This window comes from Leuciscus leuciscus (assembly GCF_965113295.1).
Source record: "Leuciscus leuciscus genome assembly, chromosome: 19".
NCBI lineage: Eukaryota > Metazoa > Chordata > Actinopteri > Cypriniformes > Leuciscidae > Leuciscus > Leuciscus leuciscus.
Window position 1 is genome coordinate 33190717 of NC_138743.1, and position 17367 is coordinate 33208083.

The window sequence follows — 17367 nt, forward strand, 5'->3', positions numbered from 1 at the left end:
TAACATTGTTAGCATCCAATCCATTCTAAGCCATGCAGAACAAAACCACAAGCAGCTACTCGCCATCATGCTTGTGCCACATGCAGTGACAGGGAACTGGTATATAGCAAAGAAAGGTGTGGATCCCACAGGACTGCAAGCTGGATCACTTCCACCCAGGAGACGGACTGAATCCAGGCTCAATCGAGGCAGCGTAACATCTCTAGCCACCACTACCACAAACTGACCATCTCTTATACACTGGACAGTCACTGGAACAAGTTACAAGAGCAGGTTATTGCTGAGGATCAGTTTAACATGAATGCCTCTACATTGACTCTACACTCTTACCTGCCTTCCCATAGTAACACTGCTGTCCATTAAAGCAGCAGTTGATAGCAGCACACTCAGCACCACTGATACCAGGTGGTCCACATTGAATCTGCTCATAATCAGCTACCGTACATTTGTCAAGGGGCTCTGCCTGTGCCACTGGCTGCTTAGGCTGAAACTGCTGAGGAAACTGTTGACTAGCTTGCTGTTGAACTGACTGAGGAAACGGTTGACTAGCCTGCTGTTGAACTGACTGAGGAAACGGTTGACTAGCTTGCTGTTGAACCTGCTGAGGAAACTGTTGACTAGCTTGCTGTTGAACTGGCTTTTGAACCTTCTGAGGAAACCATTGACTAGCTTGCTGTTGAACCTGCTGAGGAAACTGTTGACTAGCTTGCTGTTGAACCTTCGGAGGAAACCATTGACTAGCTTGCTGTTGAACCTGCTGAGGAAACTGTTGACTAGCTTGCTGTTGAACTGGCTTTTGAACCTTCGGAGGAAACCATTGACTAGCTTGCTGTTGAACCTGCTGAGGAAACTGTTGACTAGCTTGCTGTTGAACTGGCTTTTGAACCTTCTGAGAAAACCGTTGACTAGCTTGCTGTTGAACTGGCTTTTGAACCTTCTGAGGAAACCATTGACTAGTTTGCTGTTGAACCTGCTGAGGAAACTGTTGACTAGCTTGCTGTTGAACTGGCTTTTGAACCTGCTGAGGAAACTGTTGACTAGCTTGTGGTTGAACCTGCTGAGGAAACTGTTGACTAGCTTGCTGTTGAAATGGCTTTTGAAACCGCTGGTCAGTTTGCTGGAACATCAGCGCATCAGGATTCAGGGGCAGATCACTCCACTTCGGAACAGCATGACTAAACGCACAGAACCAAACACAAAGTGCCAGAAACTGAACAGCACCCCAACTTCCTGCCATTGTTCAACAGCTAGTCACATTGTTGAGGTGCTGCCCTTTGGTCTTTTTGTACTCTACAGACTTTGGCTAATTAATGATAATCCCTCCCTCTTCATTAACAGTCATGATTCTCCAGACTTGCACGAGTGGGAGTTTATGCAACTTGGTGATTCTATTGTTTCTTAGGCCATGTCCACACTAATACGTTTTTGTTTGAAAACGTATATTTTTTGTCTCTGCCATTTTCACGTTGTAGTGTGGACTGTGAAACCGGTGGTATTTAAAAACGATGACGTAAATTTAGTCATGTGACACATATTGTACCAATAGATATTCATGTTTATACCAGTATTGTGCCTGTTATGTGCTATTCACTTTCACACTGTTGCTAAAAATATTCTACATTGCACACTCTTCATATCACAGTCATGCAAAGATGACAGAATTTACTCACATTTGATGTCCTGCGGCAATACATGAGAGCCATTGCGTTTTAGACCAAACATATGGTGACTGCGTGCGACCTGGACCACATCAGTGAATGGTGAGATATTTTACTAAATAAGATGATCCTGTCAGAAGAATTGCGCGATAACTTCATTATTTATCTTTCCATCTGAATCATATCAGTGATCTTTTGTGGGGTTTTACGCATGCGCAGTAAAGGTGAATTTAGCGTTTTCAGGCGTTTTTCAAAAGTTTCTCATCCACACTGAGACGTCCGAAACCGGTAGTGTGGACAGAGAGCGTTTATAAAGGAAAACGCCATTTTCAGATGTATCCGGATTAATGTAACCTTAAAAGTCAAGTTTTCCCTTTTAAACGTACATAAAACCACATTGAGCTGAATTCAGAATAGTATGCTAGTACTATTTCTGCCATTCTGAATTCAGCCTTTTTTATATTAGATGTTTTAGCTATTCTGGATTGTTTTTTTTCTTTGAAACACATCATAGTTTTCTTATGGCAACAGGCCTGTATATTTTAAGAAAGTTTTTAGGGATACTTTACCTGTAGAACGATGAATGTGTATTTAAAATGGGTCATTTATGTAGTAGAAATGTGAAATTATTTTTGAATTTGGAGCTTTCTAGACTGAGAAAAGCCAGAAAATGTATTTTTGGCTCATGTGGATGAAAGACAACAACTCCCAGAATGCACTTGCTTCGCTGCCCTATGAGGCCACTCCCAAGCCACGCCTACCGGTAAGAGAGCGCAGTTAAACAACTAGGCTAGGCTACTAGTTGACTCAAAACTTAAAAGACGCTGTTTTATCGTGAGTCTCCGTGACGAGTCTGCCCGGGATTTCGAGATCGCCCGAAATGTCCGGGATTCGGCTTTTGCGTTCTACAGTAGCCATTCATTGTTTACTGTGGCGAAAATGGCGCGATTAACAGAATAGTATGCTAGTACTATTTCTGCCATTCTGAATTCAGCCTTTTTTTATATTAGATGTTTTAGCTATTCTGGATTGGTTTTTTTTCTTTGAAACACATCATAGTTTTCCCATGGCAACAGGCCTGTATATTTTAAGAAAGTTTAAATCACACCTGCTAGCGCACTTCTTAAAATGTTTACGTACTAGGTCAGTAGGCGGTAGAGTACACCGTTTTGTGGCTGTTCGAACACATTCAACCACATGAGCATCTACTCTATGAAAGCAATCTGGTCGAAAGTGTTGGACTACCTCTGGAAGTGGCCAAAAATAGACAAGCTCAAAATTAAATAATTTGTCCCTTTTTTTACACCTTCATTTACCACAGTCCACTTGTGATCCGATTTACAAAAATGCTTCTTAGTACCAGGTGTAAACAAGGCCTTGGACAGCTACCTTGTTGGGATACAACAGTTAAGGGATTAATGCTTAAAATGAAAGCAGTCTACATTCCTGGGACTAGCCTGAAATAAATTCAGTATCAACCAATCCTTTATCCCAAGAAATGATTCATACTTGCGTGACTGTAAAAAAGCATTACAAAAAGCCAACGAGTGACCTCAGAGGGGTTTGGGCATCAATATATGCAGTTATGCTAGTCCAACCATAAAGTCATATGTAAAGCCTCAAACAAACAGAAGCTAAAAACCTTAATTTGATGTGTGAAACATGAACAGGGGCCCCAAGTTAACAACTAGAACTGAGCAAATAGTAACGTTAGATGGCTTAGGCAGATTTGGCTTGTTTAGTTCGAGTCAAGAATCTCAATGCACAAAAGAAAAAGTATCAGTAGTGCAGAAGTCAAACTGAGAAGTCATGAAACAGCCAACTCCAGACAGAAATGAATACCAAAGAGAAACATGTTGAGTTTCATGAAGTTTATTAAAACACATAAATTCACTTGACCAGGATAACTTGTCCACTAGACACCACAGTTTGCCCACTAGAGATGGTCTTGACGTGCACGTCTCTTCCTGTAAGAAGTGGTAGAAGCATGAGGGGCATTTAAATACAATTCTCAGTTCCTGAAGTCAACTTACAGCAAGCACTCACTTTTCCTAGTGCAACTTTGCGCACAGGAGCCAGAGGAGGGATGGCACACCGCTGTACTACAGTGGATGAAGATCTAACAGAGGGGGGGAAAGGGTTAAGCCATAGAATTCACTGTAAAAGCACTAATATTAAGGGTTGAGGTAAGGCTGCAGAGCATACTGTTTCCTGCAGAGGAGCCAGTGATGCTGGATCTACAAATGTGAACATCTTCACAACAAAGCGCTTGTAGTGGGTCGGGAACTGAAGACCAGATGATCCAGCCACTGGAACCAATGTGGTCAGGTAACGATCATCCTGGTAAGGGCATCTGAAAGGCAAAGAGGCAGTCAGAAATGCCTTACAGCACACTAGATGGATAAAGACTGGCCTTACTCACCCATCAACCAGAAGATCCCATTGGGGTAGACTGAGTGGACTGGGGGTTGATGTCGCCCAGCAACGTCCCAGCATCAGGACAATGTTGGGGTCGGTCCTCTCCAAAATGTGCACCTCAACATACACAGGCTCCCGCAGGACTTTTGTAACTGGATAATCAGCATCACTGTAGTAGGACGTGTACGCCTCGTCCCCTGAGGAAGAATACAGCGTTTAACTAGAAACTGGAGTTTTAAAGAGGCTTTAGGCATACTTGGGACAGACACTTACCTTCTGCACAGCCTTTGGTGACACATTGACCATTTGCCAGTCTAAGCTCCACCCTGAGGGGTCCAGGAGCAGCTACTGGTGGAGGTGGAGGAACGGTGTTGACCTCCACAACCAGAGCTTCCACAGAGGTACCAGAGTACCTACACTGGAAGAGAAGCCTGGACAACAAACAGTGAGCTTGTTTGGATTTGCATTTGTCAATGATTCACATTTATGATAAAGCATACATCACTTACTCAAAATGGCTGTCCCTTGTAATGGAACCAAGTGGTCCAATACCCACTTCATATGAGGAGGTCATTCTGTTTTCATACACCACATATCCACTGTCCTCCTGCAAATAGTAACATTGTTAGCATCCAATCCATTCTAAGCCATGCAGAACAAAACCACAAGCAGCTACTCGCCATCATGCTTGTGCCACATGCAGTGACAGGGAACTGGTATATAGCAAAGAAAGGTGTGGATCCCACAGGACTGCAAGCTGGATCACTTCCACCCAGGAGACGGACTGAATCCAGGCTCAATCGAGGCAGCGTAACATCTCTAGCCACCACTACCACAAACTGACCATCTCTTATACACTGGACAGTCACTGGAACAAGTTACAAGAGCAGGTTATTGCTGAGGATCAGTTTAACATGAATGCCTCTACATTGACTCTACACTCTTACCTGCCTTCCCATAGTAACACTGCTGTCCATTAAAGCAGCAGTTGATAGCAGCACACTCAGCACCACTGATACCAGGTGGTCCACATTGAATCTGCTCATAATCAGCTACCGTACATTTGTCAAGGGGCTCTGCCTGTGCCACTGGCTGCTTAGGCTGAAACTGCTGAGGAAACTGTTGACTAGCTTGCTGTTGAACTGACTGAGGAAACGGTTGACTAGCCTGCTGTTGAACTGACTGAGGAAACTGTTGACTAGCTTGCTGTTGAACCTGCTGAGGAAACTGTTGACTAGCTTGCTGTTGAACTGGCTTTTGAACCTTCTGAGGAAACCATTGACTAGCTTGCTGTTGAACCTGCTGAGGAAACTGTTGACTAGCTTGCTGTTGAACTGGCTTTTGAACCTTCGGAGGAAACCATTGACTAGCTTGCTGTTGAACCTGCTGAGGAAACTGTTGACTAGCTTGCTGTTGAACTGGCTTTTGAACCTTCGGAGGAAACCATTGACTAGCTTGCTGTTGAACCTGCTGAGGAAACTGTTGACTAGCTTGCTGTTGAACTGGCTTTTGAACCTTCTGAGAAAACCGTTGACTAGCTTGCTGTTGAACTGGCTTTTGAACCTTCTGAGGAAACCATTGACTAGTTTGCTGTTGAACCTGCTGAGGAAACTGTTGACTAGCTTGCTGTTGAACTGGCTTTTGAACCTGCTGAGGAAACTGTTGACTAGCTTGTGGTTGAACCTGCTGAGGAAACTGTTGACTAGCTTGCTGTTGAAATGGCTTTTGAAACCGCTGGTCAGTTTGCTGGAACATCAGCGCATCAGGATTCAGGAGCAGATCACTCCACTTCGGAACAGCATGACTAAACGCACAGAACCAAACACAAAGTGCCAGAAACTGAACAGCACCCCAACTTCCTGCCATTGTTCAACAGCTAGTCACATTGTTGAGGTGCTGCCCTTTGGTCTTTTTGTACTCTACAGACTTTGGCTAATTAATGATAATCCCTCCCTCTTCATTAACAGTCATGATTCTCCAGACTTGCACGAGTGGGAGTTTATGCAACTTGGTGATTCTATTGTTTCTTAGGCCATGTCCACACTAATACGTTTTTGTTTGAAAACGTATATTTTTTGTCTCTGCCATTTTCACGTTGTAGTGTGGACTGTGAAACCGGTGGTATTTAAAAACGATGACGTAAATTTAGTCATGTGACACATATTGTTTATACCAGTATTGTGCCTGTTATGTGCTATTCACTTTCACACTGTTGCTAAAAATATTCTACATTGCACACTCTTCATATCACAGTCATGCAAAGATGACAGAATTTACTCACATTTGATGTCCTGCGGCAATACATGAGAGCCATTGCGTTTTAGACCAAACATATGGTGACTGCGTGCGACCTGGACCACATCAGTGAATGGTGAGATATTTTACTAAATAAGATGATCCTGTCAGAAGAATTGCGCGATAACTTCATTATTTATCTTTCCATCTGAATCATATCAGTGATCTTTTGTGGGGTTTTACGCATGCGCAGTAAAGGTGAATTTAGCGTTTTCAGGCGTTTTTCAAAAGTTTCTCATCCACACTGAGACGTCCGAAAACGGTAGTGTGGACAGAGAGCGTTTATAAAGGAAAACGCCCTTTTCAGATGTATCCGGATTAATGTAACCTTAAAAGTCAAGTTTTCCCTTTTAAACGTACATAAAACCACATTGAGCTGAATTCAGAATAGTATGCTAGTACTATTTCTGCCATTCTGAATTCAGCCTTTTTTATATTAGATGTTTTAGCTATTCTGGATTGTTTTTTTTCTTTGAAACACATCATAGTTTTCTTATGGCAACAGGCCTGTATATTTTAAGAAAGTTTTTAGGGATACTTTACCTGTAGAACGATGAATGTGTATTTAAAATGGGTCATTTATGTAGTAGAAATGTGAAATTATTTTTGAATTTGGAGCTTTCTAGACTGAGAAAAGCCAGAAAATGTATTTTTGGCTCATGTGGATGAAAGACAACAACTCCCAGAATGCACTTGCTTCGCTGCCCTATGAGGCCACTCCCAAGCCACGCCTACCGGTAAGAGAGCGCAGTTAAACAACTAGGCTAGGCTACTAGTTGACTCAAAACTTAAAAGACGCTGTTTTATCGTGAGTCTCCGTGACGAGTCTGCCCGGGATTTCGAGATCGCCCAAAATGTCCGGGATTCGGCTTTTGCGTTCTACAGTAGCCATTCATTGTTTACTGTGGCGAAAATGGCGCGATTAACAGAATAGTATGCTAGTACTATTTCTGCCATTCTGAATTCAGCCTTTTTTTATATTAGATGTTTTAGCTATTCTGGATTGGTTTTTTTTCTTTGAAACACATCATAGTTTTCCCATGGCAACAGGCCTGTATATTTTAAGAAAGTTTAAATCACACCTGCTAGCGCACTTCTTAAAATGTTTACGTACTAGGTCAGTAGGCGGTAGAGTACACCGTTTTGTGGCTGTTCAAACACATTCAACCACATGAGCATCTACTCTATGAAAGCAATCTGGTCGAAAGTGTTGGACTACCTCTGGAAGTGGCCAAAAATAGACAAGCTCAAAATTATTAAATAATTTGTCCCTTTTTTTACACCTTCATTTACCACAGTCCACTTGTGATCCGATTTACAAAAATGCTTCTTAGTACCAGGTGTAAACAAGGCCTTGGACAGCTACCTTGTTGGGATACAACAGTTAAGGGATTAATGCTTAAAATGAAAGCAGTCTACATTCCTGGGACTAGCCTGAAATAAATTCAGTATCAACCAATCCTTTATCCCAAGAAATGATTCATACTTGCGTGACTGTAAAAAAGCATTACAAAAAGCCAACGAGTGACCTCAGAGGGGTTTGGGCATCAATATATGCAGTTATGCTAGTCCAACCATAAAGTCATATGTAAAGCCTCAAACAAACAGAAGCTAAAAACCTTAATTTGATGTGTGAAACATGAACAGGGGCCCCAAGTTAACAACTAGAACTGAGCAAATAGTAACGTTAGATGGCTTAGGCAGATTTGCCTTGTTTAGTTCGAGTCAAGAATCTCAATGCACAAAAGAAAAAGTATCAGTAGTGCAGAAGTCAAACTGAGAAGTCATGAAACAGCCAACTCCAGACAGAAATGAATACCAAAGAGAAACATGTTGAGTTTCATGAAGTTTATTAAAACACATAAATTCACTTGACCAGGATAACTTGTCCACTAGACACCACAGTTTGCCCACTAGAGATGGTCTTGACGTGCACGTCTCTTCCTGTAAGAAGTGGTAGAAGCATGAGGGGCATTTAAATACAATTCTCAGTTCCTGAAGTCAACTTACAGCAAGCACTCACTTTTCCTAGTGCAACTTTGCGCACAGGAGCCAGAGGAGGGATGGCACACCGCTGTACTACAGTGGATGAAGATCTAACAGAGGGGGGGAAAGGGTTAAGCCATAGAATTCACTGTAAAAGCACTAATATTAAGGGTTGAGGTAAGGCTGCAGAGCATACTGTTTCCTGCAGAGGAGCCAGTGATGCTGGATCTACAAATGTGAACATCTTCACAACAAAGCGCTTGTAGTGGGTCGGGAACTGAAGACCAGATGATCCAGCCACTGGAACCAATGTGGTCAGGTAACGATCATCCTGGTAAGGGCATCTGAAAGGCAAAGAGGCAGTCAGAAATGCCTTACAGCACACTAGATGGATAAAGACTGGCCTTACTCACCCATCAACCAGAAGATCCCATTGGGGTAGACTGAGTGGACTGGGGGTTGATGTCGCCCAGCAACGTCCCAGCATCAGGACAATGTTGGGGTCGGTCCTCTCCAAAATGTGCACCTCAACATACACAGGCTCCCGCAGGACTTTTGTAACTGGATAATCAGCATCACTGTAGTAGGACGTGTACGCCTCGTCCCCTGAGGAAGAATACAGCGTTTAACTAGAAACTGGAGTTTTAAAGAGGCTTTAGGCATACTTGGGACAGACACTTACCTTCTGCACAGCCTTTGGTGACACATTGACCATTTGCCAGTCTAAGCTCCACCCTGAGGGGTCCAGGAGCAGCTACTGGTGGAGGTGGAGGAACGGTGTTGACCTCCACAACCAGAGCTTCCACAGAGGTACCAGAGTACCTACACTGGAAGAGAAGCCTGGACAACAAACAGTGAGCTTGTTTGGATTTGCATTTGTCAATGATTCACATTTATGATAAAGCATACATCACTTACTCAAAATGGCTGTCCCTTGTAATGGAACCAAGTGGTCCAATACCCACTTCATATGAGGAGGTCATTCTGTTTTCATACACCACATATCCACTGTCCTCCTGCAAATAGTAACATTGTTAGCATCCAATCCATTCTAAGCCATGCAGAACAAAACCACAAGCAGCTACTCGCCATCATGCTTGTGCCACATGCAGTGACAGGGAACTGGTATATAGCAAAGAAAGGTGTGGATCCCACAGGACTGCAAGCTGGATCACTTCCACCCAGGAGACGGACTGAATCCAGGCTCAATCGAGGCAGCGTAACATCTCTAGCCACCACTACCACAAACTGACCATCTCTTATACACTGGACAGTCACTGGAACAAGTTACAAGAGCAGGTTATTGCTGAGGATCAGTTTAACATGAATGCCTCTACATTGACTCTACACTCTTACCTGCCTTCCCATAGTAACACTGCTGTCCATTAAAGCAGCAGTTGATAGCAGCACACTCAGCACCACTGATACCAGGTGGTCCACATTGAATCTGCTCATAATCAGCTACCGTACATTTGTCAAGGGGCTCTGCCTGTGCCACTGGCTGCTTAGGCTGAAACTGCTGAGGAAACTGTTGACTAGCTTGCTGTTGAACTGACTGAGGAAACGGTTGACTAGCCTGCTGTTGAACTGACTGAGGAAACTGTTGACTAGCTTGCTGTTGAACCTGCTGAGGAAACTGTTGACTAGCTTGCTGTTGAACTGGCTTTTGAACCTTCTGAGGAAACCATTGACTAGCTTGCTGTTGAACCTGCTGAGGAAACTGTTGACTAGCTTGCTGTTGAACTGGCTTTTGAACCTTCGGAGGAAACCATTGACTAGCTTGCTGTTGAACCTGCTGAGGAAACTGTTGACTAGCTTGCTGTTGAACTGGCTTTTGAACCTTCGGAGGAAACCATTGACTAGCTTGCTGTTGAACCTGCTGAGGAAACTGTTGACTAGCTTGCTGTTGAACTGGCTTTTGAACCTTCTGAGAAAACCGTTGACTAGCTTGCTGTTGAACTGGCTTTTGAACCTTCTGAGGAAACCATTGACTAGTTTGCTGTTGAACCTGCTGAGGAAACTGTTGACTAGCTTGCTGTTGAACTGGCTTTTGAACCTGCTGAGGAAACTGTTGACTAGCTTGTGGTTGAACCTGCTGAGGAAACTGTTGACTAGCTTGCTGTTGAAATGGCTTTTGAAACCGCTGGTCAGTTTGCTGGAACATCAGCGCATCAGGATTCAGGGGCAGATCACTCCACTTCGGAACAGCATGACTAAACGCACAGAACCAAACACAAAGTGCCAGAAACTGAACAGCACCCCAACTTCCTGCCATTGTTCAACAGCTAGTCACATTGTTGAGGTGCTGCCCTTTGGTCTTTTTGTACTCTACAGACTTTGGCTAATTAATGATAATCCCTCCCTCTTCATTAACAGTCATGATTCTCCAGACTTGCACGAGTGGGAGTTTATGCAACTTGGTGATTCTATTGTTTCTTAGGCCATGTCCACACTAATACGTTTTTGTTTGAAAACGTATATTTTTTGTCTCTGCCATTTTCACGTTGTAGTGTGGACTGTGAAACCGGTGGTATTTAAAAACGATGATGTAAATTTAGTCATGTGACACATATTGTACCAATAGATATTCATGTTTATACCAGTATTGTGCCTGTTATGTGCTATTCACTTTCACACTGTTGCTAAAAATATTCTACATTGCACACTCTTCATATCACAGTCATGCAAAGATGACAGAATTTACTCACATTTGATGTCCTGCGGCAATACATGAGAGCCATTGCGTTTTAGACCAAACATATGGTGACTGCGTGCGACCTGGACCACATCAGTGAATGGTGAGATATTTTACTAAATAAGATGATCCTGTCAGAAGAATTGCGCGATAACTTCATTATTTATCTTTCCATCTGAATCATATCAGTGATCTTTTGTGGGGTTTTACGCATGCGCAGTAAAGGTGAATTTAGCGTTTTCAGGCGTTTTTCAAAAGTTTCTCATCCACACTGAGACGTCCGAAAACGCATGAAAACGGTAGTGTGGACGGAGAGCGTTTATAAAGGAAAACGCCATTTTCAGATGTATCCGGATTAATGTAACCTTAAAAGTCAAGTTGTCCCTTTTAAACGTACATAAAACCACATTGAGCTGAATTCAGAATAGTATGCTAGTACTATTTCTGCCATTCTGAATTCAGCCTTTTTTATATTAGATGTTTTAGCTATTCTGGATTGTTTTTTTTCTTTGAAACACATCATAGTTTTCTTATGGCAACAGGCCTGTATATTTTAAGAAAGTTTTTAGGGATACTTTACCTCTAGAACGATGAATGTGTATTTAAAATGGGTCATTTATGTAGTAGAAATGTGAAATTATTTTTGAATTTGGAGCTTTCTAGACTGAGAAAAGCCAGAAAATGTATTTTTGGCTCATGTGGATGAAAGACAACAACTCCCAGAATGCACTTGCTTCGCTGCCCTATGAGGCCCCTCCCAAGCCACGCCTACCGGTAAGAGAGCGCAGTTAAACAACTAGGCTAGGCTACTAGTTGACTCAAAACTTAAAAGACGCTGTTTTATCGTGAGTCTCCGTGACGAGTCTGCCCGGGATTTCGAGATCGCCCGAAATGTCCGGGATTCGGCTTTTGCGTTCTACAGTAGCCATTCATTGTTTACTGTGGCGAAAATGGCGCGATTAACAGAATAGTATGCTAGTACTATTTCTGCCATTCTGAATTCAGACTTTTTTTATATTAGATGTTTTAGCTATTCTGGATTGGTTTTTTTTCTTTGAAACACATCATAGTTTTCCCATGGCAACAGGCCTGTATATTTTAAGAAAGTTTAAATCACACCTGCTAGCGCACTTCTTAAAATGTTTACGTACTAGGTCAGTAGGCGGTAGAGTACACCGTTTTGTGGCTGTTCGAACACATTCAACCACATGAGCATCTACTCTATGAAAGCAATCTGGTCAAAAGTGTTGGACTACCTCTGGAAGTGGCCAAAAATAGACAAGCTCAAAATTATTAAATAATTTGTCCCTTTTTTTACACCTTCATTTACCACAGTCCACTTGTGATCCGATTTACAAAAATGCTTCTTAGTACCAGGTGTAAACAAGGCCTTGGACAGCTACCTTGTTGGGATACAACAGTTAAGGGATTAATGCTTAAAATGAAAGCAGTCTACATTCCTGGGACTAGCCTGAAATAAATTCAGTATCAACCAATCCTTTATCCCAAGAAATGATTCATACTTGCGTGACTGTAAAAAAGCATTACAAAAAGCCAACGAGTGACCTCAGAGGGGTTTGGGCATCAATATATGCAGTTATGCTAGTCCAACCATAAAGTCATATGTAAAGCCTCAAACAAACAGAAGCTAAAAACCTTAATTTGATGTGTGAAACATGAACAGGGGCCCCAAGTTAACAACTAGAACTGAGCAAATAGTAACGTTAGATGGCTTAGGCAGATTTGGCTTGTTTAGTTCGAGTCAAGAATCTCAATGCACAAAAGAAAAAGTATCAGTAGTGCAGAAGTCAAACTGAGAAGTCATGAAACAGCCAACTCCAGACAGAAATGAATACCAAAGAGAAACATGTTGAGTTTCATGAAGTTTATTAAAACACATAAATTCACTTGACCAGGATAACTTGTCCACTAGACACCACAGTTTGCCCACTAGAGATGGTCTTGACGTGCACGTCTCTTCCTGTAAGAAGTGGTAGAAGCATGAGGGGCATTTAAATACAATTCTCAGTTCCTGAAGTCAACTTACAGCAAGCACTCACTTTTCCTAGTGCAACTTTGCGCACAGGAGCCAGAGGAGGGATGGCACACCGCTGTACTACAGTGGATGAAGATCTAACAGAGGGGGGGGAAAGGGTTAAGCCATAGAATTCACTGTAAAAGCACTAATATTAAGGGTTGAGGTAAGGCTGCAGAGCATACTGTTTCCTGCAGAGGAGCCAGTGATGCTGGATCTACAAATGTGAACATCTTCACAACAAAGCGCTTGTAGTGGGTCGGGAACTGAAGACCAGATGATCCAGCCACTGGAACCAATGTGGTCAGGTAACGATCATCCTGGTAAGGGCATCTGAAAGGCAAAGAGGCAGTCAGAAATGCCTTACAGCACACTAGATGGATAAAGACTGGCCTTACTCACCCATCAACCAGAAGATCCCATTGGGGTAGACTGAGTGGACTGGGGGTTGATGTCGCCCAGCAACGTCCCAGCATCAGGACAATGTTGGGGTCGGTCCTCTCCAAAATGTGCACCTCAACATACACAGGCTCCCGCAGGACTTTTGTAACTGGATAATCAGCATCACTGTAGTAGGACGTGTACGCCTCGTCCCCTGAGGAAGAATACAGCGTTTAACTAGAAACTGGAGTTTTAAAGAGGCTTTAGGCATACTTGGGACAGACACTTACCTTCTGCACAGCCTTTGGTGACACATTGACCATTTGCCAGTCTAAGCTCCACCCTGAGGGGTCCAGGAGCAGCTACTGGTGGAGGTGGAGGAACGGTGTTGACCTCCACAACCAGAGCTTCCACAGAGGTACCAGAGTACCTACACTGGAAGAGAAGCCTGGACAACAAACAGTGAGCTTGTTTGGATTTGCATTTGTCAATGATTCACATTTATGATAAAGCATACATCACTTACTCAAAATGGCTGTCCCTTGTAATGGAACCAAGTGGTCCAATACCCACTTCATATGAGGAGGTCATTCTGTTTTCATACACCACATATCCACTGTCCTCCTGCAAATAGTAACATTGTTAGCATCCAATCCATTCTAAGCCATGCAGAACAAAACCACAAGCAGCTACTCGCCATCATGCTTGTGCCACATGCAGTGACAGGGAACTGGTATATAGCAAAGAAAGGTGTGGATCCCACAGGACTGCAAGCTGGATCACTTCCACCCAGGAGACGGACTGAATCCAGGCTCAATCGAGGCAGCGTAACATCTCTAGCCACCACTACCACAAACTGACCATCTCTTATACACTGGACAGTCACTGGAACAAGTTACAAGAGCAGGTTATTGCTGAGGATCAGTTTAACATGAATGCCTCTACATTGACTCTACACTCTTACCTGCCTTCCCATAGTAACACTGCTGTCCATTAAAGCAGCAGTTGATAGCAGCACACTCAGCACCACTGATACCAGGTGGTCCACATTGAATCTGCTCATAATCAGCTACCGTACATTTGTCAAGGGGCTCTGCCTGTGCCACTGGCTGCTTAGGCTGAAACTGCTGAGGAAACTGTTGACTAGCTTGCTGTTGAACTGACTGAGGAAACGGTTGACTAGCCTGCTGTTGAACTGACTGAGGAAACTGTTGACTAGCTTGCTGTTGAACCTGCTGAGGAAACTGTTGACTAGCTTGCTGTTGAACTGGCTTTTGAACCTTCTGAGGAAACCATTGACTAGCTTGCTGTTGAACCTGCTGAGGAAACTGTTGACTAGCTTGCTGTTGAACTGGCTTTTGAACCTTCGGAGGAAACCATTGACTAGCTTGCTGTTGAACCTGCTGAGGAAACTGTTGACTAGCTTGCTGTTGAACTGGCTTTTGAACCTTCGGAGGAAACCATTGACTAGCTTGCTGTTGAACCTGCTGAGGAAACTGTTGACTAGCTTGCTGTTGAACTGGCTTTTGAACCTTCTGAGAAAACCGTTGACTAGCTTGCTGTTGAACTGGCTTTTGAACCTTCTGAGGAAACCATTGACTAGTTTGCTGTTGAACCTGCTGAGGAAACTGTTGACTAGCTTGCTGTTGAACTGGCTTTTGAACCTGCTGAGGAAACTGTTGACTAGCTTGTGGTTGAACCTGCTGAGGAAACTGTTGACTAGCTTGCTGTTGAAATGGCTTTTGAAACCGCTGGTCAGTTTGCTGGAACATCAGCGCATCAGGATTCAGGAGCAGATCACTCCACTTCGGAACAGCATGACTAAACGCACAGAACCAAACACAAAGTGCCAGAAACTGAACAGCACCCCAACTTCCTGCCATTGTTCAACAGCTAGTCACATTGTTGAGGTGCTGCCCTTTGGTCTTTTTGTACTCTACAGACTTTGGCTAATTAATGATAATCCCTCCCTCTTCATTAACAGTCATGATTCTCCAGACTTGCACGAGTGGGAGTTTATGCAACTTGGTGATTCTATTGTTTCTTAGGCCATGTCCACACTAATACGTTTTTGTTTGAAAACGTATATTTTTTGTCTCTGCCATTTTCACGTTGTAGTGTGGACTGTGAAACCGGTGGTATTTAAAAACGATGACGTAAATTTAGTCATGTGACACATATTGTTTATACCAGTATTGTGCCTGTTATGTGCTATTCACTTTCACACTGTTGCTAAAAATATTCTACATTGCACACTCTTCATATCACAGTCATGCAAAGATGACAGAATTTACTCACATTTGATGTCCTGCGGCAATACATGAGAGCCATTGCGTTTTAGACCAAACATATGGTGACTGCGTGCGACCTGGACCACATCAGTGAATGGTGAGATATTTTACTAAATAAGATGATCCTGTCAGAAGAATTGCGCGATAACTTCATTATTTATCTTTCCATCTGAATCATATCAGTGATCTTTTGTGGGGTTTTACGCATGCGCAGTAAAGGTGAATTTAGCGTTTTCAGGCGTTTTTCAAAAGTTTCTCATCCACACTGAGACGTCCGAAAACGGTAGTGTGGACAGAGAGCGTTTATAAAGGAAAACGCCATTTTCAGATGTATCCGGATTAATGTAACCTTAAAAGTCAAGTTTTCCCTTTTAAACGTACATAAAACCACATTGAGCTGAATTCAGAATAGTATGCTAGTACTATTTCTGCCATTCTGAATTCAGCCTTTTTTATATTAGATGTTTTAGCTATTCTGGATTGTTTTTTTTCTTTGAAACACATCATAGTTTTCTTATGGCAACAGGCCTGTATATTTTAAGAAAGTTTTTAGGGATACTTTACCTGTAGAACGATGAATGTGTATTTAAAATGGGTCATTTATGTAGTAGAAATGTGAAATTATTTTTGAATTTGGAGCTTTCTAGACTGAGAAAAGCCAGAAAATGTATTTTTGGCTCATGTGGATGAAAGACAACAACTCCCAGAATGCACTTGCTTCGCTGCCCTATGAGGCCACTCCCAAGCCACGCCTACCGGTAAGAGAGCGCAGTTAAACAACTAGGCTAGGCTACTAGTTGACTCAAAACTTAAAAGACGCTGTTTTATCGTGAGTCTCCGTGACGAGTCTGCCCGGGATTTCGAGATCGCCCAAAATGTCCGGGATTCGGCTTTTGCGTTCTACAGTAGCCATTCATTGTTTACTGTGGCGAAAATGGCGCGATTAACAGAATAGTATGCTAGTACTATTTCTGCCATTCTGAATTCAGCCTTTTTTTATATTAGATGTTTTAGCTATTCTGGATTGGTTTTTTTTCTTTGAAACACATCATAGTTTTCCCATGGCAACAGGCCTGTATATTTTAAGAAAGTTTAAATCACACCTGCTAGCGCACTTCTTAAAATGTTTACGTACTAGGTCAGTAGGCGGTAGAGTACACCGTTTTGTGGCTGTTCGAACACATTCAACCACATGAGCATCTACTCTATGAAAGCAATCTGGTCGAAAGTGTTGGACTACCTCTGGAAGTGGCCAAAAATAGACAAGCTCAAAATTATTAAATAATTTGTCCCTTTTTTTACACCTTCATTTACCACAGTCCACTTGTGATCCGATTTACAAAAATGCTTCTTAGTACCAGGTGTAAACAAGGCCTTGGACAGCTACCTTGTTGGGATACAACAGTTAAGGGATTAATGCTTAAAATGAAAGCAGTCTACATTCCTGGGACTAGCCTGAAATAAATTCAGTATCAACCAATCCTTTATCCCAAGAAATGATTCATACTTGCGTGACTGTAAAAAAGCATTACAAAAAGCCAACGAGTGACCTCAGAGGGGTTTGGGCATCAATATATGCAGTTATGCTAGTCCAACCATAAAGTCATA

The 17367-nt window shown here is 42.7% G+C and overlaps 2 protein-coding genes, 1 long non-coding RNA gene and 1 pseudogene across 4 annotated transcripts in view; 1 reads left to right on the forward strand and 3 right to left on the reverse strand.

Annotated features, from left to right (window-relative positions):
* LOC309482595 overlaps positions 1-17367 on the forward strand; it is a 475034-nt gene that overhangs the window by 148597 nt on the left and 309070 nt on the right. The gene's annotated exons all lie outside the window — the stretch shown is intronic.
* On the reverse strand, positions 3813-8337 carry LOC309482369 (zona pellucida sperm-binding protein 4-like; annotated as a pseudogene). The gene is made up of 6 exons: positions 8248-8337; positions 5024-5507; positions 4586-4944; positions 4350-4507; positions 4081-4273; positions 3813-4011 (listed from the first exon to the last, which is right to left on the reverse strand). The product of its transcript is annotated as a zona pellucida sperm-binding protein 4-like (transcript).
* Positions 8503-9368, reverse strand: LOC309482370 (zona pellucida sperm-binding protein 4-like; the record flags this gene model as incomplete). Its single annotated transcript, XM_082147716.1, has 4 exons — positions 9276-9368; positions 9040-9197; positions 8771-8963; positions 8503-8701 (listed from the first exon to the last, which is right to left on the reverse strand). Exons 1-4 carry the CDS (start codon positions 9338-9340, stop codon positions 8503-8505), a joined length of 615 nt encoding a protein of 204 aa, XP_082003842.1. The 5' UTR covers positions 9341-9368.
* On the reverse strand, positions 13222-14087 carry LOC309482371 (zona pellucida sperm-binding protein 4-like; the record flags this gene model as incomplete). Its single annotated transcript, XM_082147717.1, has 4 exons — positions 13995-14087; positions 13759-13916; positions 13490-13682; positions 13222-13420 (listed from the first exon to the last, which is right to left on the reverse strand). The coding sequence occupies exons 1-4, from the start codon at positions 14057-14059 to the stop codon at positions 13222-13224; spliced, it is 615 nt and encodes a 204-aa protein (XP_082003843.1). The 5' UTR covers positions 14060-14087.